This window comes from Falco naumanni, chromosome 2 (genome assembly GCF_017639655.2).
Source record: "Falco naumanni isolate bFalNau1 chromosome 2, bFalNau1.pat, whole genome shotgun sequence".
Taxonomy (NCBI): domain Eukaryota; kingdom Metazoa; phylum Chordata; class Aves; order Falconiformes; family Falconidae; genus Falco; species Falco naumanni.
Genome location: NC_054055.1, coordinates 59,122,212 through 59,148,370, shown reverse-complemented (window position 1 = coordinate 59,148,370; position 26,159 = coordinate 59,122,212). Strand labels below are relative to the sequence as shown.

The 26,159-nt window shown below is 43.7% G+C and overlaps 2 protein-coding genes across 3 annotated transcripts in view; one reads left to right on the top strand and one right to left on the bottom strand.

Moving 5' to 3' along the window:
• GGACT (gamma-glutamylamine cyclotransferase) overlaps window positions 1-14,589 on the top strand; it is a 31,022-nt gene extending 16,433 nt beyond the window's left edge. For both annotated transcript variants that reach the window (XM_040584462.1, XM_040584461.1), the window contains one exon: window positions 11,761-14,589. In XM_040584462.1, coding sequence (XP_040440396.1) covers window positions 11,778-12,251 — 474 coding nt within the window. In that variant the 5' untranslated portion in view covers window positions 11,761-11,777 and the 3' untranslated portion in view covers window positions 12,252-14,589. The remainder of the gene's footprint in view (window positions 1-11,760) is intronic.
• Window positions 14,590-15,344: 755 nt separating this feature from the next.
• PCCA (propionyl-CoA carboxylase subunit alpha) overlaps window positions 15,345-26,159 on the bottom strand; it is a 287,945-nt gene continuing 277,130 nt past the window's right edge. The window contains exons 24-25 of the mRNA XM_040584163.1: window positions 19,094-19,171; window positions 15,345-15,673 (exon numbers count right to left, since the gene is read on the bottom strand). Of these exons, the coding sequence (XP_040440097.1) occupies window positions 15,605-15,673; window positions 19,094-19,171 (147 nt within the window). The 3' untranslated portion in view covers window positions 15,345-15,604. The remainder of the gene's footprint in view (window positions 15,674-19,093; window positions 19,172-26,159) is intronic.

Sequence of the window (26,159 nt, the reverse complement as noted above, 5' to 3'; positions counted from 1 at the left end):
CTCAGATTCAGGGACAGTGCTCTTTGATGTTTCTATAAATGAGCTGGACACAGGAATCAAATGTACGTTGTTTGCCAATAAGACTAAACCAGGAGGAGCTGTGGACTCCCACGAGGGTAGAGAGAGGCCTTACTGAGAGATCTGGATAGACTGGAGAGCTGGTCAGTCACCAACCCTATGTAATTTAACAAGAGCAAGTGCTGGATTCTCCACCTGGGACGGGGTAATCCTGGTTATACCTACAAACTGGGGGAGGAGAGGCTGGAGAGCAGCCCTGCAGGAGATCTGGGGGTCTGGGTTGGCGGCAAGTTGAACATGAGTCAACAGTGTGCCCCGGCAGCCAAAAGGGCCAGCCCTGTCCTGGAGTGCATCAAGGACAGCATCGCTGGCTGGTCGCGGGAGGTGATTGTCCCACTCTGCACCACACTGGTGTGGCACCACCTTGAGTACTGTGTGCAGTTTTGGGTGCTTCAGTATAGGAAGGATGTCAAACTATTAGAGTGAGTCCAGAGGAGGGCAACCAAGATGGTGAAAAGTCTTAAGGGGAAGAATTATGAGGAGCAGCTGAGGTCACTTGGCTTGTTCAGATTGGATGAAAGAAGGCAGAGGGGTGACTTCATCGCAATCTATAACTTCCTGAAGGGCAACGGCAGAGAGGGAGGTGCTGATCTCTCTCTGGTGACCAGCGACAGGACATGAGGAAACAGAATGAGACTCTGTCAGGGGAAGTTCAGATTGGAGATTAGGAAAAGGTTCTTCACTAAGAGGTTGTTTGGTCACTGGAATAGGTTCCCCAAGGAAGTGGTCATGGCACCAAGCCTGTCAGAGTTCAAGGATCATCTGGACAACCTTAGTCATATGGTTTAGTGTTATGCAGTCCTGTGAGGAGCAGGGAGCTGGACTCCATGATCCTTATGGGTCCCTTCCAGCTTGAGATATTCTGTGACTCCTTCTTAGCCTTCAAGTGATGAGTCCCCAGAAGTTCTTGTGATGGTCCCTAAGCGTAAGTTTCTGCACTTTGTATCATTAAAAGCCATCTTATTTCAATTACATAATTCATAGGCCATCTAATATGTCTGTAGCATGAACCAGTCCTCCTCAGGATGCATCACGCACGGATGAGGTAGGCACTCAACTGCTTGCTGTAGCAGACCACTAATAAATAAAAAAACATTGATTCCTGAGGAATATGACCAATAGCTTCTGTCTGTGCTAATTTTTCCTTATTTTAATACAGTCTGTTATGATCTTCCCTTAACTAACTCCTGATTCATATACAGTTCTTCCCTATGACTTGGTCTGGAGATATTAAATAAAGTATTTTATTTAATTTTATTAAATTGACTACAAGTCCATTGTGTTATACTTGGTGAAGGAAGTAATTTTAATTATATTGGTCTGGCTTCTTTGCGTTCAGAACCGCATTGCATGTTATTCCCCTTCTCATTTACTTCCAGTACTTGATAAAGAAAGAACAGAATCAAGTTAGTAACAGACATTCCTTCTCAAAGGTCACTGAAAAGAGGTGCACAGCACGTATAAAGCTATTTTCATTTATGTAAATATTTTATTTGTAAATAATTCTGTCTCATACAAATGTCTATATAATTCAGATGAGTATTGTGTAATGTTTTCCTATTACAGCCAGACCTCCGGTTTAAGATGCCTCTCAGTAAGGCTTCCTTCCAGGCATCACGGACACTGCCAAGGTGGCCTTCCGTTAGATTAAATTCTATGTGCTATCATAAAACTAAAGTACCTTTTTTTGCAATTGCCAGTGTATATCTAATTAGAGATATGGAATTATTTCCGTTGGTATTTCTTGTGGCTCCAGGAGAAGATTTAAGGGCTTATGTAGCTGGTTTTCCTCATTCTTCAGTAAATACAGACCTGTGATAACTTTTGCATCAGACTACAGAACCTGTTTCTGCATCAGAGACCAAACTACTCCTTACCTGAAAGTAAGCGTTTCATTCAACACATCCTTAGAGGACACGCACAAACAAATTGGGAATTTCTTGTCTTCTTGCTTATCTCTGACTCTACCAGCCAGGGAGGATATTTGAGATTCTGGTCAGTGCGTTTTCTGGATCTGAAAGCAATTACTCTGGTGCCTTGCTGAGTGCCATTTCAGGCTTTTTTCGGTGCCCCCAGAATATGCATTTGTTTCTCCTGTGTAGAAAAATAGTAAATACATTTACTGACCTGCTTTGAGATAAGGATGCTTTCCCAGCTGACGAACGAGGAGGTATGTTTCAGATTTCATTGCAGGACTTTGCAAGTCTTTCTTGGACAACAAAATTCAAGACCAGGACAGTTGAAATAACTCATTATTTTTCTTTTTATGATAATCTGTGGCTTTATCTTTTCTGTAGTAAACTTGGTACTAGTTTCTAAACAGAAGTGGTATGCCTTGGTGTGAGAGAAGTACTTATGTACATCTCTTCATGGTTCTTTGTAGTTTTGTTTTGGTGTTCTGTTTTGGTTTGTATTTTCTTACCTTTTATTATATTAGAAAATGGTGCCAAGATTTGTTCCTGATATATGGATTGGGATTTTATTTTTTACTTATATTGAGCTGCAAGCTGGAATTTACTTTAAAAGAAGTCTTTTTATTAAATAAAACTACATGCATAGACTATCAAAGAAAGACTTGCATATACATTTAATTAATTAGGCAAATAAAATAACTGCAGTTAGTGAATTAGAATAGAATGAAATCAGACAATCATTTAAGTTGGAAAAGACCTTCAAGATTGGAGTCCAGCCATTAACCCAGGACTGCAAAGTTCACCACTAAACCGTGTCCCAAAGTGCCACATGTATATGTCTTTGAAATACCTCCAGGGCTGGTGACTCAACCACCTCCCTGGGCAGCCTGTTGAGCTGATTTATTTTGTTATTGGTGTTAAATATTATGTTTTTCCACAAATTTGATTCATAGACTGAAAAGACGGTACAAGCCTCCCTTCTTTTTTTTTTTTTTTTTTTTTAAATAAAGGGGAGGGGGGAATCCCCCAAAACCCCATAGTATGTTTCTTAGCTTTAAAAAAACTTGACCTGAATAAATTAAATAAAGTAGAAGGAGAATATTTCTGTGTATCACAGAAAGATCTGCTGAAATTTTTTCATCTTTTCACATTTTCCACTGTTTGTGTAATGGCTGTCTCCAGACCAGAGGTTTGACTTGCTTCAGAGCTGTAGCTGCAAACCAGTGATTCTGCAATTCTCCTTTATCGTTATATGAATACTGCACTTTTCCTTTTGTGCACCCTTAGTAACCTCAGCTGTGGTCCTCCAAGTGTCAGGGAGGGGCCTCTCCTTCTTCCAATGCTACCTAGTGGCATGCATGCACATAAAAAAGCATTAATGTTAGTATATAGTCTATGGGTATAGGTATGTATACCTTATGCTCCACTACCCCTTACAAACCTCAGAAGAGCAAACATGCTTAGCCATTACCCTGCACCATCTTTACCCTTTCTGGTTGAATATTTAAAATACCATTTGTGTTTAAATCTGGTGGTTCTTCCAATACAGCTGGTTTTAACCTTTCTCTCTCTTTTTCTGTGGCCCCTAACACTTCACAAGCAAAGCATGACTCGGTGTAAAAAAATCCTTGTGTGTATATACCTGGATGCTGCAAATGCGTATGAATTACCTTTCCTTGGCCCTTAAAAGCAGCCTGTAGTTTCCCAGGGAATCACAGGCTGAAAACAACAGTCTGTTGAGGTTTCCTGGCACTTTATTTCTGCCACATTGGTCAGATGTTTGTGTTTCAGTAGCTGGTCCACACTGGAGTAGGTAGGTGGATTCTGGAGGAAATATGCTGTTCCCAGATTTACACCTGGACTTTTGGTTTGGCTTGTTTAGCAGAGCAGATTTTGTTCCCTGAACAGCTGCACTTTTGTTTGGGTTTTAGCGAGGTTTGAGGAGCATCACGTTCCAGCGACCCCTCTGCACGGTGCTCCAAGGCTCTGGCTCCTCAGCTCATCCCAGTGAGCCATCCAGCTGTTGCCGGCAGAGCCACTGGCCGGAGCAGCCTCCCGCTATGTGTCCAGCTGCCGTCTCACCCAGCCGGCCACACTTCGAGGCCTGAGAGGCAGCACGGGGTGCAGGGGGCCTGCCGAGTCCCGCCTGGGCAGAGCGCATCTCGCCAGCAGCCCTGTGCTGTGGCACCTCCGTGCCACTGGAGCAAAGGCACAAGAAAGATGGCCTCTGGAGCCACAGGCTCCTGCCGGCCCGAGGCTGCCATTGCTGAATGATGGGGTTTTATTTAACATCTCCTTTCCAGGCTCAGTCGCACTCCCGACGGATGAGGGGACGGTGCTGTGCCATGACCTGGGCACGTCTCCTCTCCTCACAGAGCATCATTGTGCAGCCGTTCCCCCATTCCCCTTGTGGAAAGGCACCTCGCGATCTCGCCCAAGACCCCATCTTTTCTCTTTTCCCCTTCTCTCTCTCACCATCTTTTCTGTGTAGAAAAATACATTCCCATGCTTAGGTACTCAAAGTGTTTGCCGTGTTTCGCAGGCCCTGGGATGCTCTTCTTGGTCCAAAACAGTGAACTGACCGCTCCGGGTATTGGCATGTAAATCAGTGTGCTGACCTCGCGGGGAACCCATCCAAGCTGCAGGCTGTGTCCTGAGTTTCAGGATGTAGGCGGTTTGAAACCCTGGGCTATGCTCTGCATGTCAATGATGGAAACCACTTCAAATTCACGGTAGCATCCAAAACGGTACCAGGAACAGGGCTGGCATAGCAAGGCTGCCCAATCAAAAGTTTTCTTCTACTTTTTTCCTGTAACAGCAATCTGGCATTTAAAGTTAATGCTCTGGTTTGGGGTTGTTTGGTTTTTTTTTCCTTTTGTGTAGATGTAACAGTTTAAGCATCTATGCTGAAGATGCAAGGATAAGACATCTCTATATATGTCATTTAAATGAATTGTCAGGTACTTGAAATAGCAGCATAAGGACATACCATGCTGAGTGGGATTTTGAGAAGCCATCTAGTCTGCTACCTTTCCCAAAGGCAAGATTAACTGTAGCATCCGTGATAGTTTGGACAAATATCTGTTTTCCAAGGGCTCCAGGTTTCAAGGCTTCAATACTGTTGGATTTTCAGTAAACACTTCTCACTCTGGTTGCCACTCAAGAATAAGATGGTTGAGTTATCACTGTATTCTTCTGAAACATTAGTCCATTCCTCAATAGCTCAAAAGGCATTGGGGAAAAGGAGTGTGAACAAAACAGGAGACACGCCTCATATCCCTGTATAAACCTGTGGTTTATCCATTCTCAAATATTTCAGTTCTGGTTTCCCTATCTCAAAAAGAACCTGAAAAGTCAGAGGAAGAGGTGGCAAAGATGATTGCAAGAAAGAAGCAGTGTCCATTCTGTTAAATACTTTTTCAGCTGACAAGTCCATGTGTATCTGGTGGTGCTGAGGCAGTGCACAGAGAGCCCTGACTCAGAGAAGGAGCTGTCAGATGAAGCGAGCAGGTGGCAGGGAAAAAAACCCAAAGCAGTTTGTGTCTCCTGCACCCATGAGGAGGTGAGGCGAGGGGCTGCTGCTGCCCTTCCTCACTGTCCACGAAAGCAGCCGTGCCAGCTCGCAGGAGGAAGGGGCCTTTATGCACCACAGCACTTGTCGCCTCTGGCTTAGGAAGGGTCTGGAGCCAAGTCTGGAAGTGCATCACTGTTGCCTTGTCCTGGCCTTGCACTCTTGCTAAGGTGTCCTGTGTTGATCACCCTTGGACAGGGGACACTGGGCTTTCAAGCCTTTTTATGGTGACTTACTGTGGCTGTTCTCATGCCCTGTCTGTTCTGATGATTAGAAAGCTGTTTCTACCCATGTTAATTATTCCATGCAGACATTTTGGCCAGCTGTGTATTCATGTATGTGAAGAACCACTTGTCTCTTTTATAAAACCTCTACCTATATTTGTAGGTGATTATGCCCCATCTCATCAGCTCCTGTTTGAGCTCCTGCTTGGTCAGTCTGTCCCCCAAAAAAACAGTCTTGGACTCAGTGCTCTGCCCTGAGCGCTTTCTAACTAGTTTTGTAGTCCACAGGTTTCTGAAGTGTGGTAGCAAGACCTTGACAGAATATTCTGAGGCTCATACAATATTCCTTAATATTAGGACAAAACAGTCAATACTTAATAATTCTGATATAATATTCTCTTGGGGGGACAACTGGGGTTTTTTTTGCCCCCAATTCAATTTGTCCACATCCACTGACTTTCAGTTTTCTTCATCCTCCTTTTCTTGTCCTCCTATTGTGCTGGCAATCCTCTCCTGTCTCTGCACTGTCCAGAAATTTAGTCTGTTAATCTAACGGTGATGTTATTCACAACTGTTTCTGCATTGCATCCTCAGCATCTTTTTGCATGTGATGGTTTTATCTGATTGTCACTTGGGAGGTCTTTGTAGCTCCTTCTAACAGTCATTTCTGGAATTAAATTCTTTCTGGTAGTAGGGAAAACCAATCTAATGAAGTTTCTCTATGCAATAGAATTGATAGTGATTTGAAATGGTTTCAGACAGACAAAAGGCAAATGTTTGCTGCGATGTCGAGTGGGTACGAGGCACGTGAGCAGCACTGTGATTGATGCTTGCCCAGAGGGGAGGGCATCCTCGTGCTGCCTCCTGGCAGATACTCCAAGATACCTCCAAGATACTCCAGCTTAAGTGCAAGCATATTTGTTTGTTTGGGGGTGTAAACTATCCGAGGTGAAATGAAAAGTGTCTGCAAAGTAGGTTAAGTGGCATTTCAGGTAGTGCCTGGTAGCGTCCAGTGTGGCACTGGTTACTCTTAATACTTTTGTTTGTTTTCACAAACCAGCACCTCTCAGTTTCTGAGCAGCCGACCGCTGCGAGGAGACCGTAACCTCTTGATTTCAAAGGAGCCATCGTTTCACTGGTGCCTCTGTGGTTAATGTAAGAAAGGTGTCTTGCCATAAACTTTTTCCGAGGTATTCAGCAAGGTTGGAAAGGGGTCGGCCCAGGCAGGAAGCCCTTGTCTCTGCTATAAAGAAAATAGCAAGCAACAAAATGAAAGCATCAAAGGACCAACAGGATGCGGTCCCAGGAGTCCTCTCTGGCATGTTAGTCCTTCTTGAAAGTTAGCATTGAGTGAAGAGTGACCTTAAAACTCACTTCATTCAAACAGACTGGGCTCAAGTTTAAAGTTCAAGGCATTTTGTTTTTTCACCTGTTTCCTACAGTTTCTTGAAACTTCTGAAGAATTAATGTGTAACTATATCTGGTCACTGAGCCAACGCAGAGAATTTTTCTCAAGGGAAAACAATGTTACTGTATGGAGGGAGAGAAATGGATACTTTCTGAGCTGGGAAAATAAGTTTCAACAAAATAAAATCCAAAACCACTGCTACCATGACCGCAAACAGCCCTGGAGCCAGCATAACGCACACCCTATTTCTTGCTTTATTTTCAAAAGAAACTGGTAGGATCCTGTAATTGTCTGAATTGTGGTGAAAGGATTTTTTTTGTTGAGGCTGCTGCTACTTGGGAAGCGAGGTCGTGTTTTGGGCACAACCTGGAAGCAAAGATCCTGGCTGCAGCAGTTCAGCTTCGTCTGCTCGTGTGTTGAATGAGCCAGCGGCTGGCCCCGTGGCCACCCAGCCCTCTCTCACCACACTGGAGCTGTTGGGTCTTGAGAGGGAAAACTAAAGCCCTGACCCGAAGCTCCGTCGGTAGGCGAGGGCAGCCATGGATACGGTGATGCAGCCCTTACCACTGCGGCCACCGAGCGGCCACCGGGGCTGCTGGCCCGCGCCGGTTACAAGGCACTTTTATTTAGGGAAAATCAATCTAATGAAGTTTCTCTATGCAATAGAATTGCTAGTGATTTGAAATGGTTTCAGACAAGACAAAAGGCAAATCTTCTTTGCATCACCAACAGCACCTTCTGCCTGTGTGATCCTGAAATAGTTGTTTTATTTTCCAATCGTTGCATCTCGCATAATGAAGCAACTAGTAATTGATCCCACGAGCAGTTCGGCAGGTCATCTTTCATAGCTAGAAGAAATAGTTTGAAAAGATGACATACCGATTTCACTCGCATTTCCCCATGCCATTAAATTTTAATGATTGTGGCATGAATATTTCATGAAAGTACCTTCTGAATGGCTTTATTTTGGCCTGGCAGCTAATACTCTCAGTATAGAGTCAGGGTGGGGGGAGCTTGGTTGGTTTGTGGTGAGTTTTCTTTTTCTCTTAGGTGGTTTAGTGTAAGCAAGAAGTGTCAAACTGGATTAAGTGAGAAAAAACAACTTCTTGTTGGTGATTCAGCGAAGGGATGCCACTTACTACTTTTTTCAGCTGTGGTGGAAGTCTGTGAAATGACCCTCAAATAAAATTCTGCTCTTTACTCTCCTGCCACAAGGTGGCTAAAAATGTTTTGAAAGCCCAGGCTATGTGAGTGCTAGAAATTATGCTAATATATCTAACAGCCTTTCTGCAACGCAAAACACACTGCACAGGAGACCAGCGTTATTGCACAGGGGATTTTATGTCTTATTTATATGGAGCGATGTTCAGAAAATAGTATTACCAAGTTTATTTCAGTCATGCCTCAGACAGGGTCCTCTGGGCTTGGCTTTGTGGTTTTGGGGTTTTTTTTCAGTAGAAGTCATTGCACCCAGCCCATCCCGTGTGAGCGCCAGGGTGGCTGTGGTCCACAGCGGTGAGACGGGGACCACCTGCCCACCAAGCCACAGCTCTACACAAACTGTGGCTGAAACTTCGGCTTGCCGCTCCACCTCCGTTTGTACTGCCTGCTGAATCCATCTACTCAAACGCTAAATCAGAAACTTCTCCAAACCTGGGTTAGCGAGGTCTTGTGGCGGTGCTGAATTTTCTAAGCCCTGCACTGGGATGATGGGTGCGTTTCTTTACAGCAGAAACGTTTCCGAATAGCCGGCTGCTGCGCCATCAGAAACACATTTCATTTCCACCGCTTTCAGGAGTGGTAACACTCTTCCATGCAAACTTTTTGGAAGCTTATCTCCAGCTGTACAGTAGGGACAGAGCTTTTGTTTCATGGAAATGAAGCGTATCTTTTTCTTACAGATGCACCACTCGCTGTTGAGCTTTTTATGTGCATTTTAGGTTTCTCTTTTTATTTTTTAACTTATTAACTCTGACAAGTAACCTCTTGGTTGTGAACAATTTAATTCACAATTCATTTTTCTGATTCAAAGTGAACATGAGTGGCCTAATCCCCTAATGGGAATTAATTGCATGTTTCAGTGCTTAACTCTGATCCTTTCTCAATCCCCACTGGGACAAGTTTCTTCCTGAAGGATCTGTGTTTGTTATTCAAAACACAGTCTGAAAGGTAATGATTTTTCTTATAAAAGGGAGTCAGAGCGACTGAATATTAATGTTCTTTTTATTGTGAGGGAACGAGCTGCATCCAAAAAAACTCAGTTATGTCATTGAAGGATAAATTACACTGAAGTATATCTGGTAAAATACGGGGAGGGGGGGAAGCAGCACGGTTTTTTTTCCATAAGTGCAAGCAGTTTGCCAGTAAATGAAGGAAAACCGTTACAGAGAAAAACTGTTCACTTCACCAAGGGGGAAACTACTTTGCTACCGAGTATTTTAAATTATGATGCTCTTGGCCAGCAATGTTACCCTTTTGGATAACTGACCTGATCTAACAGTTGACTAAAATAAGAGTAAATAGCAGAAAATAGATTGTTTCTACTTCCATTCTGTTTTTAAAGATTTTTTCAAACTTGAAATACACTGTTTAATGACCCTCTTTCCAAAAGGAGCTGCATGTGCCCCTGTGTTGGGTGCCTAGCCCAGCCAGAGGCTGTGGGTGAGGCAGGCTCTGCCCAGCCAGTGATGGAGGGCAAAACGTGGGAAACCATCAAACAGTGCAACAACTGCTTCTGCCCTGCAGAAACTATGGGGGATAAGTGGTACAGTGTGAAAAATAACCCAGGAACTATGAAGGTACCTTTTTTCCCCCCCCTACCTTTCAGTAAAGGCAGCCTTTTATCCCATTTAAACTAACTTTGAGTGTTTTATGCTCACAGATAAAACAAACGGCCGTTCATGGGGTCTGTTTTTAAGAGGGAGCTAGCTAGCCCATGTTCAGAGGGGCTACTGCAGGTGGCTTAGCCCTTTGGGGTAGGTATCTGTCGGGGGGAGGGGAGGAGCATGGTGTCACCTGCTATTTCTGCGTTTTGTTGGGGCTGAAACACCGCATCTCCCCTCCCACCCACCCCGAGGTAAATAAATGGAAATAACGTGTACAGCTCCCTCTGACAGGAGGGATGTCTGTGAAGACATTACCAGCTCTGCGAATGAGGTGTGTCACCTAAGAGTTATCAATGAGGGGAGCCATCCTCGCTCCCCTCCCCTGAAGGAGCAGGGCAAATTTGTCCTTGCGCTGGCAATGGCACCTTTCAGAAAGCACCCGCTCACATGGGGTGTGGGTGCCGCAGTTTGTTCTTTGGCTTTTGTCAGTCAGCAAGCGGGCCCTCGGCGCTGGGGTTACCGAAAATGCTTCAGTGTGTCTGTGAGATGACTCAACGCCAGGCTAAACTTGCCCAGCAGCCGCTCTGGCATGCCTCGTTTTTGCTTATAAGGTCTGGTGTGAAAGCCTTTTCATCCCTCTGTGTGACAGACGGGTCCTCTGTGCGTCTCGGTGATGTCCCAGTTTGGACGTTGCTAGCTTGCTGCAGCTCCCAGCATTGTGCCGCTTGCTTTCCTTTTCCCTTTTTTTATTAAGACTGTGACCATGCTGGGGTTACAATTTGAAAAAATACTATCAAATGCATGCAACTGCAATGCAACACGACCTGAAGTTGGAACATACTCATTTGCTTTTGGATAATTCCTGCCACTGTGCTTTATTTTACCATGAAACAAGACGACACTTGATCTTCCAAATTGCAACTGGGCTCTTCTGTTACTGAACACAGTGTTGTTCTCAAGTATTGAATGCTGCAGTGATGAAGGGAGATCCCAGACAGAAGAGGGAGGGAAGCAGGTGATTGCCCAGGGGTGCTGAACTGTACCCCAAGGCAACAGTGAGGGGTGTCCCAGGTAGTTTGTGACCAAGTCCATCAGTTCAGGCTTTAAAAAACAACCACACACACCAACGAGGGAGAACAACCAAGCTGTGGCTTCACTCCTGCGTTTTAATAACCAGGCTTGACCTGGGCTAGTCAAACCATAAATGTGATGCGGCAGCATAGCAAAGTTTGCATAGCTGAACTGAACCATAGTGCTTTTTTTGTTGTTGGGGTTTTTTTCCTCCCCCATAAAGGATGTGCTAAGTGGAGTTCGTTACCATCGCAGGGGTGAGATCCCTGGGTGGCTTTTGGAGTGTTGCTGAGCACACCACCACAGCCTTGCAGCATGGCTCCCATAGCAGTGAGAGAGAAAATGAAGAAAAGATTGATTTAGAGCTTTCCCCAGAGGCTCAGGGACGCATTGGCTGAGTTTGGGGATTCCTTAGAGAAACCATGGGATGCAATCTGATTACAGCAAAGAACTGTAAGGCTGACTTTCTCCTGGTGTTTATTTTTCACCGTTACCGGCTTTGACTGAAAAGTTTCAAGAGATACTTGAATTTGGTGTGATACTTAAATGTGGTGTAGGACTACAAGACCCCCTCTTCACATGCCCAAACAGTCTGGAGCGTACGGCGCATCTTGGCATGGTTGCATTGGCCAAAGCATCCACGTGTGTAACGTATGCCTTTGTCTTTCAGCTGCTTTTGCAGGTACGATGGCTCGTGTCTTTGTCTATGGCACGCTTAAGAAAGGCCAGCCCAACTACAAGTACATGATCAACACGGCCAAGGGACTAGCAAAATTCCAAGGAAGGGGCCGCACAGTGGAGAAGTACCCGCTGGTGATTGCAGGAAAGTACAACATTCCTTACATGCTGAACATCCCGGGGACAGGACACCGCGTTGCTGGGGAGATTTACTCGGTTGACGACCAGATGCTGCAGTTCCTGGATGAATTTGAAGGCTGCCCAGACATGTACCAGCGCACCCTGATGCAAATCGAGGTGGTGGAGTGGGAAGGGAAGGGCGGCGTGGGTGAGGCGCAGGCGTCTGCCGAGGGCATCGTGGAATGCTTCGTGTACAGCACGACAACATACCCGCCCGAGTGGGTCGGCCTCCCCTACCATGACAGTTACGACTCCTCGGGGAAACACGGCCTCTCCTATGTCCTACGCGAAAGCCGGGATTAGAAATGGGAGGTAACGTAGCCCAGCTGAAGACATAGTACTAAGCATGTGTTGATCGGTAACCTTTCCAGGAAAGCTGTAATACCTTTTTATTAAAATGCAGGATCTCTTGTAACCTTCCCAACCCAGGAGCCTTGGCGCTAGTGTTGAAGTCTTGTAGGCTCAGAGATGGGGACTGCCCCCCGGCTAGTCAGCACCCTCCTCACCCCCGCTAACCTGCTGCGAGTAACTGGGTTTGCATGAGGCATAAAATAACTGTATCTGTGCACATCAGTTTTGGGGTCTAATTGTTTTCTCAATCCCCGCCTTCACCTCGCTGTGTGACTGAGGTCAGTGACAGGCAGTGGAAGAGACTAATTATTTTATTTTTTTTTCATGAATTGACAAATTTTCTTGTGTAGTTCTCCAAGGTGGGTGGAATAATGATGACACTATTGCACTAATAGCTGAAAGTGATTAAAGAAAAATCATGTCTGCAAACAAAGTAAAGCACAACTCGTGTGTAATACTGACTTGTAATGGTGTTTAGTAGGTTACTGAATGTAAGCAGGGAGAGGTGACCATATAGATACTGTGCGCTTCGAGACAAATATGAAATTGCTGGAGAAACAGAAAATTTAAAGACTCTTCTTACTCTGTATTGAAATGTTTTTCTGAACTGGAAAGGAGCATTTTTAAAACATGTTTAGTTTTATAAGGTACTGTGAAGAAATATTAAAAGAGTATAAGGGAATTTACATTTAAAACTGTATTTTTAATATAGCATTCTAAGCACTTTAGGTACCACTTCAGTTCACTGAGTGCCTGTAGGAGTTGGTGGGGTGTTGGGTTGGGGGTGGTGTTGGGGACCAGGAAAAGTAAATATGATTTCAGCTGCCCACCACGCTACAGCGGATGCAGCTGTTGCGAACACTTACTATCAAGGCGACTTTTTGTCTTTTTGTCAAGCACTTTAATGCAGAACTTGCAACCATATGCAAACTGGATTTCGGGGGGGGGTATGGAGATTTTATATACATTATAAAAAATATCTAAAGGATCTCTGTTGTGAGTATTGCAACATTTAAACTGGAGGGGAAAAAAAGATGGAAAGAAGACTATTGTTCCCCTGACCCAACCAACTGTGCTGGTTTCTGTACAATCTGGGAAAATTGTGGCTTTCATTGTTATGCTCCCGTGCCTTATATTTTTTCTTCATCTGCAGTGTTTGGTATATATAGATGATTGTACAGTATAGAAAATTGCCAAAGGGATGCAAGCAGGAAATGTATGCCAAGCAGTGAGCCACAAAGTACAATTAACTGTACTAGGGCTACCGCTAAGAACAATACTGTACTTCTGCTCCACTGCCAGAAGCCCTGTGATGGCCAGAGGAGACCCGGGGTAGGGAATCAGCCCAAGGATCCAGGGTAAGGAATCAGCCTAAACTTTATCAGTAGTAAGCACTGCTGAATCTCATTTAGAAGAACAGACAAAAAGCTTGTGTTGCTGCAGTAAGCACATTAAGTAGTTTTTAAGTAGAATGCTTGTGGCTCTTTACAGTACTTGTTTTTTCTTTAGGGCAACCTGCAGAAGCTGAACTGTGCTCCTTTTGGAAGGGACAAAATGGGATTAAGGAAATTTATAGGAAGATCTGCAGGGTGCCTGCCTCAGTTTCTCCAGCTGCAAAAGCATTACTTTTCCTGGAGGGCAGGTACTACCCTAACACTCTCCTGACTCATCTTGATGGGTCTTGTAAACTAATTAACAAAGCAGATCCCTGTATTACATTATTCCCCCTTGGCTACACGATGCAGTTGGCAGCATCTCAGTAACACGAAAAATGCCTCTTCAACCATCAGTCTCAAGCAGAATGGTGAAGCTTTGTTCTGGTTGAACATGAGTCACCAGCCCTGTCACAGGCTGTTTTCAACCTTCACCTTCCAGTAAAGGGTCCAGGCGCCTCTGGCCAGAGGGTTTATTTTTCTGGGAAGTAGCATGACTGCACACCCTAGGCAAGAAAATGAGAGCAGGCCCCCTCCTGTCTGGGGCAGCGGTCAAGGCACAGCAGGAATGGTATGTAAAAAACCAGCTGTGGGAGGTGAGACCAAAGGCAGGAGTAGCCCCATGTCCTGGCCCAGCAGTGGGCAGCAGCAGAGACCAAGGCAAGAGCACAGGGGCAGAGATGATGCTCACAGTGCATAGGAGCTGCAGAGGCATCACTGCGTCCAGGCAGCCAACTTACCAAGCTAGATCAATTAATGGAAGAAAAAGCCTCTTTTAACCACACGCTAATATTCTAAACCCAGTAAACTTCTGCTATGCACACAATCCTGTGGCATGGAGTTCCTGAGTGAGAAGGGAAAAAAAAAAAAAAAAAAATACATCTTCTTACTGTTCTGACCAAGTCACCAGCCCTCTCACTTCTGTTCAAGTCTCTTAAATCTTCCTTCTCTCCAGGCCCTCTCTGGTTTCCTATACTGGAAATGCAGCTTTTCCAGCAGGATATATAGTCTTGTATTATGAACGGTCCTAGTTCTTCAGAGTCTTTAGTCAGAGCTTCTGCACAACAGAAGACCAGCACTTGGTCTCCCTTTCCTCTAAGAGTTCAGGAGCAGATCTGGCCCGAGGGACAGCAAGTGCCTCTAGCAATACCTTGGGGCTGCTAAAGGGATTAGAGGACAGCGCCAGCTCCTTCCATAAAGACTTGTATCTAGTAATCTATAGAAAAGATAAAGGGGGGAAATTTGAGTATGGAATTTGAACAGAAGAAGAACATTCCCTTACAACTGTAAATGAAAATACGTGGGGGAAAATCTGCACTAGAAAAATACAACATCTAACCTGTAATGTAAATCTAGTCTGTACAAAACTTCAAAATATTACAATAAATCTGATCAGAATTTAAGCCATTGGCAGTATTTGCTCAGTGCTTACACTGAGTGCAGAGAAACTGCTCAGTTCACTCAGTGGTTAATTTTTCACCCTTACCAACCATTCTGTACGGTTTGGCTGGGGCCTCAAACCAGTGATATTACCGCGAAGACAAAGTGGATTTGGGCTTTTGTTGCGATTTCTTTTTTTAAAAAAGAGGCTTTTCCTGTTTAAAAGCAGAAATGGTATTTTATTGATTTTATTTGATCCTTAAAAATCAAAGAATTACAAAGGTTATGTACAAGTATTTCTGGAAGTAAAAATCTGGGATCTGTTGCCAAGGTTTAACATCTGTGTTTGCTGTCTTAACCAGATATAATAAATATGACTGTATAAAATCTTGTGCAGAGGACTGTCCATTTTCTGTGTTGAATTGCCTTAATCTTACTTTACAGATGAAAATAATAAAGGCTTAGCTAAATCAGCGGTGCAGAGGCAACCTTTCATTCCAGTTCCACCAGCAGATCTCCTTCTCCAACAGTATCACCAGCTTTGCAGTGCACAGCTTTCACCTACGGTCCAAAAGCAGAAATAATTTCAAACCTTCCTCAACAGCATAGTTAAGTAAATGGTTCGATTGACATTGCTTATGTAGAGTGTCACATCTACACACACAGGGTAAATGGCCGCTATGCAACATTATGTGGTGGTCCACAGGGATCACAGACGCATCTCTGTTGGAAGGGCCTCGAGAGGCTGACAGCCCGACCTCCAGCATTCAGACTCTAGCTAGCTGAGTTTTGAGTTTCTCTGAGAATGGAGGCTCCAGCGCTGCTCCAGTGCTTGACCAAATCACGTCCAACTCCATCAACACGTTTAGGTACCTACCACTAGCTGGTGTTCTTATGACTTAAGTGCTTGAAGACCTGAACATCAGATGGAGATGGCACTTTTAAAAAAGCACCTTTCTTCCACATGTTTGCACTGCTGTTCATTTACCACTGAAGTTTCAAATCTTCTAGAGGACAGCCTGACTCTTTGAACACTCACATTTGGATGTTTCAATGAAATATTTCAGTACTTCTCGCATTACAGATTTAAGTATAACTGAATTTTAGGACTGCAGCCATGAAGTGGGTTTCCCTCAATCCCCAGACAGCTGAGACACACTGATTCAAATCTGAGTTGGGATTCTTTAACATAACTGAATTTGGAAAAGGGCTACCACTGTCAAATAAATGCAGCTACATCTGTAGATGAATTATATACTCACGTGCAGATTCCTGAATTTTAAAACACAAACATTTTGTAGTAGTGCCCTCATTTCCTCTATAAAAGGCTGTAACATGTCTGAATTCCCTTTCAGCACATGGAGCTGCAGAAAATACTTGAAGGTGTATAGTACAGTTCTCTTGCAATATTAATTCGGAGCTCATGCCGACATGCCCAAATCCTTGCTCAAAACCTGGTTCAGCAGTTAGCTCAGTTTAGTCATCAAACGTTACTTTGTGCTCCTAAAGGAAACCTGCAGCACACCTGAAATGCCAGGCTACTACAGCTACATGACTGCCCACATGCAAGTTTGACAGTCCAAAGCCACGTGAGCTATAAGCGGATCTGGTTCTGTAGCACAGGCATGTTCACGGCATTGCTCAAGAAACGCAGCTGAACGCTGTACCTGGGCAAAGACACCAACAGACGTACAAAAAAGGGCTTTATTTCTAAATCAATACCTAGGCAGCCTACCCGATTCCCAAGCGTCAATCTTTCAAGAGGTGAAAGCAGTGTGAAAAATACTTCTTTCTTTTTCTACAAAGGCAAGGTTCAGCAAACATTGTAGCTGACTAGTGTTTCAAACTCCCTAGTGATTCCTGACCCGCAGCGGGGCTAGCTCCCCGTTCTGACCCAGGCGCAGCTGCCCTGCCGCAGACGGCAGGCACACCAGTTCCTCCCCACCCTTCCCTCGGTTTTAAACCACCTGCAGCTGCGGTAAACTCAAAGTAGATAAAAACAAGCCACTTTTTTCACAATTACAAAAACAGGAAGATGGGGTTTGATGCAAAAAAGGAATTCAGCCGGGATGGAAACGGGAACATCTTCCAGCTGAAGACAAACGATCTGAGTTTCAAAGCATCAAAACGTGGACGAACAGCCCGTGCCAAACATCCCATTCCTGTGGAGGGGCCAAGTTATTTTAGCACTCAGAGCCATGACTTTGCACTGCAGAACAGAATGAATTCTCTTTAGCAGCCTCCTTTCTACACAGCCCGAAACTTCTTTGCTTTTTCAAATCCTTAAAATCCTAAAGAACCAAATAATTTGCTTAATATTAAAATGAGACGCCAAAGGGACACTGCAAGGTGCACATCAGGCCCACTGAATGGCCCGTGCGCCATTCACATCCCACTTTGAAGGATTAATCAAGCAAACGTGGGGTTTACATGGCATCTGTGCAGAGTGAGTGGGAGATATTTATTATCAGGAGAAGTACAAGCAGGATTTTATGGAACAGGCCCATGGGTTGCAGCACACCTTGGTGGGAAAAGGAAGGTTAAAGTAAAAAAATAAAAGGGGGTGGGTGGGAGAAGGAACGGCCCTTTGATTACAAATACTAGTTAAAAACAGCAGATGCAAAGAGCAGCAATAAGGGGTTAAACAAAAGACGCAAAGATGAAAAACTAAATGCTGGGAAAAATTAATCAAATGAGAAAATGAATTATAGAGGAATTAATGCATGAAACAAAATAATAAAGTGGCAACGTTAGAGCAACAGGAGAAGGTACGTTCTTCCTCTCTCTGCAATTTTTTTTCCCTCGAGACCCAGTTTTGCACTAGATGCACTGGAAGAGGCAAGCCCTGGGTCCCAGCCTCAGTGACGATTTTAGTGCAGTGCCAAATAAGCCTTTCTTGTAAACACACAAACAGTCCTTGGCATCAAGACCCATCTTGAGATCTCAGCAAATCTTGCCAGTGGCTGACATCGTCCCTGCTGGAGAGTCAGGCTCCTTGCTGCCTCCCTCTGGGCTAAGGGATCCTGCATTGGGGTTTGTTTTGTTATTTTTAATAGCAAAACGGCAGTGCATCAGGGAGAGCAGCGGGGCTTGTCCCCAGGCAGAGAAGGGCTAAGACAGGCTAGAAGATACGAGAACAGGAATACATCATCCAGATCCAGACTCTGCTCTCCCTTTGAAAAGAATGGATCAGGGGCCATGTCTAGGTGATGGTTTCAGGCTGTGAATTATAATCTGGCACCGAGATTCACTGAGGTCATGGCTTGGGGGCTGACAGTCCCCAGCCCAGATGGAGTTAAGGCATACCCTTGCCATATAAGCTTAACCAGTTCCCCAGCCAGAGCATAGGTTCTGGTACATCCTGCACTGCAGCAGAGTCCCAGCTCGGGGACTGCAACAGTGATCCCTCAGAAGCAAGGGACCACAATGCACAGCCTTGCAAAGCTCAACACGTTCGCAGATCTGTGCAATACAAAACATAAAATGTGTAAAAATATATGTATGTGTAACAGCCACAATAGTTTAAAAATTGCTTTTTATCTTCCCACAAAAACACTTTCTATGCCTTGTTCTGAGCGGGTTTTTAATGTCAAATTATTTGCCCTTAATGAATTAATTGGCAAAGAGATCTTTCTTCTTCAGTTGCTCTCTGGAAAGATGGCATTTGGAGAAACAGTGTGCAACACCTTTCAATTCAGCTTGGCATTGTAACATCTTAGAAAACAAATTATTTAGGAGAAAAAGAGTTATATCAATTTCTGAAGCCAGTAAAACTATTTCCTGCTGTGCTATCTAAGGCTCGGAACTACTTAACAGCATTCACAGCAGATGCAAATGTTAAAAATTAAAGACACCTCACTTTGAAAGACTTAAAACAATCAGAATTAATTCCTTAACAACCAGAATCCTCCCTTTTTCCTTTTTAAACTCTATCCTATTTGACAAGTTGCATATGGTTTTAAGTGACCCAAGGTAGCTTACCTTGCCTGTTTTAGCAGCAGTCATACTGTTCTGCATTTTCATTGCTTCAATTACACAAATCTCTTGACCTTCTGAAACCTGGTAAAATTCAAGCAGTACGAAATGAGGATAGAGGATTTGAAATGCTCTAAGTGTGTATGAGTCTTCTGGAAAATAAACGGATTATTTCATTAAATGCTATAAAGACTGTCAATGCACAAGTCGAATCAGCCAGCTACACAACCACAACACAAGCCACAACCGCAAATCACAGTTGCTTTCGACAAAACTGGCAGCAAAATAGGAGGAAAGGAACTGCCTGCTTAAAACAGTCACCCCAGACAAGCCTGAAAGGCTCTTCTCCCATCCCATCCATTCAGCTCCAACTTCCACAGTTCACATTTCACATCCACCACAGTTCAACATCAATTAAATCCAGAGCAAAATTTAATTTGTGCCGTTTTGGCCGGGGAGCCTTTGCTTTGCTTCCCTGGCACAGATCCCATGGATACTAATCCTGATCCAGAAGCCAAAAGTTTCTTGGCACGTATCCAGGGGAGCACAGGCTGGAAGCTCCAGCAATACCCATCAGGCTAACACGGAGCAGAAAGTCACACCTCTGCACATGGCAGCACCCGGATGGTGGCTGATGGCTTCCGTCTGAGGGAAGGGAGCATGCCCGCGAGGAACCACCACCTCCCATCCACAGGGGAGGCATCGCGGGGGCAAAACCATAATTTTCACTGCAGCTGACAGCTCTTAAAAAGGAAACGTTCAAGTTTCCTCTTTCTGCTTGTTTGCACTCTGCTAACAGGCATGCGCAAGCTCAAGGTCACCAGTAACTCACTGGGCTGCTCTGCTGGGCTCCCTCTGCCTCCCAGTCAGACCCTCCCTCCAACGCCTTGGACCACGCTGCGCAGTGGAAACGGCCACTCAAGGCTTTACAGCGGCTGGGGGGCTGCCTGTACAACACCCACAGGATTCAGAATTCACCCCTCGCGTAACCCGGCAATCAGCCAGCCATCCCTCCGAGACGATACGCGCTGGAGAGGGAAGGGTGCCGGGCCCTACGTGCCGGTATTTAGGACTCGTGCAGGTCCACCCCCTTTGGGATACCTGGCTTTGAGTGCCTACTGCAAGTCTTTTCATCAGGTTATTTTGCAGATGTATTCTGCCGTTCACTCATTATCCCAGCAAATTTGGGATGCTTTCACTCCGATGTCAAAGTTTCATTAAAGAGAACAATTTGTGACCTGCAGAGATCTGGTTTATGTGTTTGTTATATGGGCCAGCCCCTTCAAAATGTGTTTGTTTCTATACATACAGACACACACATAGATGTATTTCTCTAAATATATGTAAAATGAATAATGCATATTTAAGAACAACTGCATAGCACTTTGGAGGAATATACTGTCTAACAGACAGATGTGAAGCCAGAGATCAAACGCACATTGCATGAGGTACACTCTGAAAATTTAAATAAAGCTTTTCTTCTAAAGCATGCACCAGCAATGACTGAAAAACGTTGATGTCTACCTATGGATTCTGAGCAAAACAGAAGAAAAGTCATTATGTTAAAAGGTGCTCACACCCCCTCTCTCCAACAGACCGCCAACAGCAATACGATGGGCTTTTGGGGTATAATAAGGGAAGCACTGGCTATGGGAACATGGTGCACTAACCGGATACAGAGAATAACCAACACCCAACACCTCACCTGCAGAAATTGCACCCTGAGCTTCAGGCAAGCATTTAAGTCATTAGCAGTGTCAAATTCAGTGAATAGTATCCAAAACTTGTTCTTTGTCCCCAGTTTTTTCTCCTCTATTCCCTTTCCCCATCTTTTGTCTCCTTCCTTCCACACCTGCTCTCTGCCTGTAGCCTCGTCCCAGCAGCTCTCTTTCCTTCCCTGCTTGTTTTCTTCTTCTCCCTGTCTCACCACTCACCTTTCCCTCCATCTGCTCTGAACTTCCCAGACGTTTCTGAGGTTAAGAGTAAGCTATGAATATCTGCTTCTATTTATAACAAAACAAAACACACAAAAAAGAAACCCAAAAAAAGGCAAGAATGATTATTGGAGAGGATTTTTTATAGTGTATTTCAGAAACAGATTTCCCAACCTTAGGTTAAACTCAGCTATCAGAACACTAAGAACATGGGCCACTAAAGATTGCTGAAGACTGACAGGCGAAGGAGTGCAGATCTGAACCGGGTGGCCTAATTTCAAGGGCACAAGAAACTCTTCTCTTGAGCCACAGCGCAATTCAACTGCAACGTGGCTTCATCAGTTGGATGGAATGCAAATTAAGCAGTTAGGAATTATCTAAACAGAGTTCTGGAAATACATCCACTAGAAAAGTGCAGAATTGTCTCTGCAGACCTGAAGTACAATGCTCAAATGCCAGCAACTGTTAGTAGTTGTGGGATGGAAACATCCATGAATCTGAATTTCTCCTCTGTTTCTCCCCTTTATCAAAAATAAAAGTCTTTGTGTTTTATGTAACACCTGCTGGATTAATGACAAAGGAAGAGGTGTCTGGGAAGGACATAACCCTCCCAACCCATGAAATACATAGACAAAGTGTCCAGCTAACATCTAGTCTTACTAATTTGTGAGGAAGGAGGCACTTTCAGCAGGTACCATGTGTGAAAATGCTGTGTCAGTACTTATGATGATGTGCAATTTGTTGAAAATTACCTTGGTGAAAGTGTCGCTTAAGCACAGAAGTTTAATTACTGTTCTTATGTTAAACCTTTACAGCTCCACTCATTGTGTTGCAAAGCGACAAATCCTAAAATTAGGCACTTGTATCTCTCTTTTCTCTTTTTCAGTCTTTTGGGCATTGTCCAATTTCTTTCATTCCATAATTACACATATCCTTTTGCCTGTTATTTAGCTGGCAAATGAAAACCGCAGTGATGTGTACAAGTCCTTGCTTTCTAACTTATTTAAGGATTTATCTGGACCATTTTTAACCTTGCATTTTCATCGTATAATTTCTTTCTTTCAGTGGATGGTTTACCACCATCTTTACATTTCAATTTAGAGAGGTCTCAGTGATGACCCCAATCTGTCAAAACAGGCAAATAAAATCAAACAAAAAATCTGATTGATTGGAACCAAGTAAAATAAAAGGGCTTCTTTTTGACTGGAACCAAGTAAAATAAAAGGGCTCCTTTTAAATAAATAAAAAAAGAAATAAAACTAAGGTATCTTTCTCACAGAGTTATGCTACAGACAAATCTACCTTTACATTGCTTGGAATATCAAAATAAATGAGTGATTAACTGTTAGACCCGCAGTCTGTATTTTGGTAGTTTATTTCTGCATGGCACAGTTTGAAGCAGGTCTTCAGTTTTGTTCTCCGCAGACTGGAAAGGAGAAAGATTTTAAAAAAAAAAAAAAAAAAAAAAAAGAAAGAAAGAAAGAAAGAAAGAAGAAAAAAAGAAGGGAGAAAATAATCACTGAAGAGGAGGGCACTGAACATCTCGATGTTGCTAAGAGTTCCGATGTGAATTTGGGAACGGTCAATAGCACTGTGTGACTAACCGGGGACTGCGGTTGTTTTCTCTGCTGGCTGAAAGGTTACACACAGGACAGGGAACTGTCTCTAGTCATTTCCATTCCAAGCAGCTCACGACACGGGGTGGAAGTAGAGTTCCAGAAGCAGCAACCCCGCGCCGTTTTCATTGCAGCTACAGGAGGAACACAAAGCCTAACTGCGCTTCCAGATAGCTCTCTTTAAAACTCAGAAACACAAAAAGACAGCGCGCACCCGAGGGCATCGCTGCCATGGGATCTTTGTGAATATGGTACACTTTCCTCAGACTTTTGTGCATCATCTGATAAAGCCTTAACGATTGTGACAGGACGTCTTCAATGTTAGGCTTACAAAATGGTCACAAGCCCCACAAGTCTTTCTGATAAACCCAATCGGCACTGATGTATTTCCCCGCTCTCTGTCTAATTGGTGTAAAGTTTGCAGATCTGAATCCCCTATCTTTTATCCAGCTTGCTGCGTCCTCTCCTTTGACATGAGGTCAGGGTTCACATTCGCATCCGATTATCGAAGTGGCACTCATTAACCGGCAGCCTGCCTTGCACCAAAATGAGTTCGCTGGAAGGGGAACTCGGCCCATTTACTCAGCAGATTTCAGCATTTTAAGGAGGCCTGAATGTCACACAGTGTTGCTACGTTTTGAGGAGTTTCAGACATCTCCAGCTGATGATTAATTGTGAGTGATGGGAAATAAAATCCAGTAAAGCCAGCTGCTTGCCATGGTCGGCAAAATTACTATAATGGATATAGGCTGCCAATTTTCCAGTTTTACTGGCAAGTCTTCCAAGTGTAATTAAGGGAAGTTATAAATGATATGGAAATCTATCAAGTCCCATTTATTTTCAGAGGACTCTTTCCCCTGAGACTTTTATCTTCAAGCTTATAGTTTGCTTTGTTGTGCTAATGATTTAAACCACTTCTTATTTCTGATTAAAGCCCCCAATATCCTTCATAAGAAGTTAGATCCACTTTATTCGGAAGGATTTAAAGAAACAGAAACCTCTTTAAAGTTGTGTTTGTTAACTGCTGAGCTCTCACTTCCTCTGTGGAGGCATAACAGACTGTCCTCCATCTTAGGCTCCTCGCTACCATCTGGATTTCTGCTTCCCAGAAATTCTGGGGATTGGGAAAGATCTGGTGAGGGGGGGAAAAAGGGAATTAAAAAAAGTAACATTAAAAAAATCCACCAACAACAAAACCTCCATTTCCCTCCAAATCCTAAATACTCCAAAAACAAAAGATCATAGGTGCTGCCTTAGACACCAGGCACTTAGCACAGGGTGGTGTTGCTCACTAATGTTGTTTGATTTGGAATAAAAGCATGAAAATGATGTGCAAAGGCCTAAAATTGGAGATGTAAAGGATGACTGCACAGTATTCCATTTCTCAATTTCATCCTTCAGAGCCACAAAATGGGGGTGATACAGTTACTGGATGAGATTTACAGTAACAGCTGTGGTCTTCCCACACAAGGGAGGACCTTCTAATGGGCTAAGGTCTGTTTTGAACAGACGGGGAGTAGCAAAACAAGGTTCCCTATTAAGGGTGTGCAGTAATATTCCTGATAAAGAAAATGAGTAGTGGTAGTCAGATTGTTTTAAAAGACCTAAATCTCCTTTCACTGTTAAAAAAAAAAAATTAAAAAAAAAGAGAGGAAAAAAAAAGCTATTTTAGAAAGCGCTAACTGCTAAATAAAAGACATGTAAATGTAAGGGTTTGGATTTTTCTTTATCTCCTCCCTACGAACTGTAAAGAATGCATAGGAACCAGTGCCAGGGGCATATGGCTTTCTCCTGTGCTGAACATTCATACAAAAGACAGGTTCATCAGTCATTGGAGTATCTGGATAAAAAATTAGCTCCTGATGGATGGTATTTAGAGCTTACCTGCTGCTAGTACATTACCAGAGAAACACAGGTTTTGAAACCCACATGACATTAGAAACTGCAGACCATGAAATACCCCACGTGCAAACGCACTCATAATGTACGCCAGGTTATACTAAATAAGAAATAAGCTATTTAAACCCTCTGCCTAAAATTGGGCCCGCTGCAAGGAACCCTGGGTCAGCCCTACACAGGCCAATTAATGCACAGCATCTGCTGTATAGAAGCCGTGCATGAAGCACTTCCGAATGATTTCAGCAATTAAAAGAAAACTGTTTCCTGCCTGTTCTGACAGCAACTGTTTCAATGCAAGAGTGAGCACCAAATCATTGTGTGCAGCTGAAAAAATTAAGTCTTTTCTTTTTTTTTTCTTTTTTTTTAATCTTGCGAAAAGGGGGTGGGAGGGATGAAGATTTCTTATGGAATCGGATCGTTCTTTTGTTGTCCGACATTCTGTGTTTTTCTGCCAAATTAGACAGAAGGCTCCGAGGGTTTACGGGGCCCTCTACAGTATCACCTTCTGGTGCACTGTGGCTCCCTAAAAAGATGGATCAATATCAACCCTGCTGATTTGCCTACAAAAGTGAAAATCCCTCAATTACATTTTTAAGACCATTATATTTAGAACACAGGTGCTCTGATGCATAACATTTTTAAGGCTCTTGGAGCTGAAGGGAATAAAAAAACAATGACGGCCCCAAGCACAAACGATCTCAGATTTGGTTAAAAGTGAAGTGAGAATTGGATTTTATTGATGTCTCCTTTCTCAGCTTTGGGAAGACACCAGTAAATATCCTCGCAATTTCCACTATGCTGCGACTTGTGTCCCTGTTGAGCCTTGTAAGTAAGAAGGGACAGTGCAAGACGGTGCCATATGAAATCCAGTTATCCTCTCTTGTCACCTTCTGCAAAATAATTACAAACATTCATCTTCTGTAAAACCACTGAACAGTGAATTAAGTGTGCATTCACTATCTAAAAACCTTATGAAGATCCTGGGATTTTTGTTTGTTTATTTGTTGTTTAAACTTAGTCCATGCTGCTATCATTCCCTTCCCAGATTTTTTTCTTTCTGACTTGTTGGCAATCTGGCAGTGAGCATTCAACAGGAAAACAAATCAAGAGGAATTGGATCAGCAGCAATTGAAATTCCTTGACATTGTCCATTACCATGTAAAATAATTAGTGTAGGTTTTCCCTTCTTTCTAAATTAACTTTGAAACCGGAGCTACAGAGCTGCAAATATAATTAGCAGCAATTAATAGTACTTGACAAATCATTATTAAACTTCTTTTGCCACACTCCTTTAATGAATGAACCCGAAGATCACACATCCCAAATTTTGTGACCTCTGACTAACCAAAGGTCAGCGATGTCCCCCTGACAGCAATCACCACTGGTCATTGCACTCCCACTTATCCAAAACACACTTCCCCAACTGCTTCCCAGATCTCAGCGTGCTGGGGAAGTGATACACAGGCAGAGCACTTCTGGGGGCGACTCTTGTGCTACTCAGCCCCAGGCAAGGCTTAGTTTCCATCTCACCAATCTGTATCAGTCAACTTTTTCAGTAACAGCTAAAAAGTTGCTTATCATTTGAAAATGCAAAGCGCGTGCGCGCACACACACACACAAAAA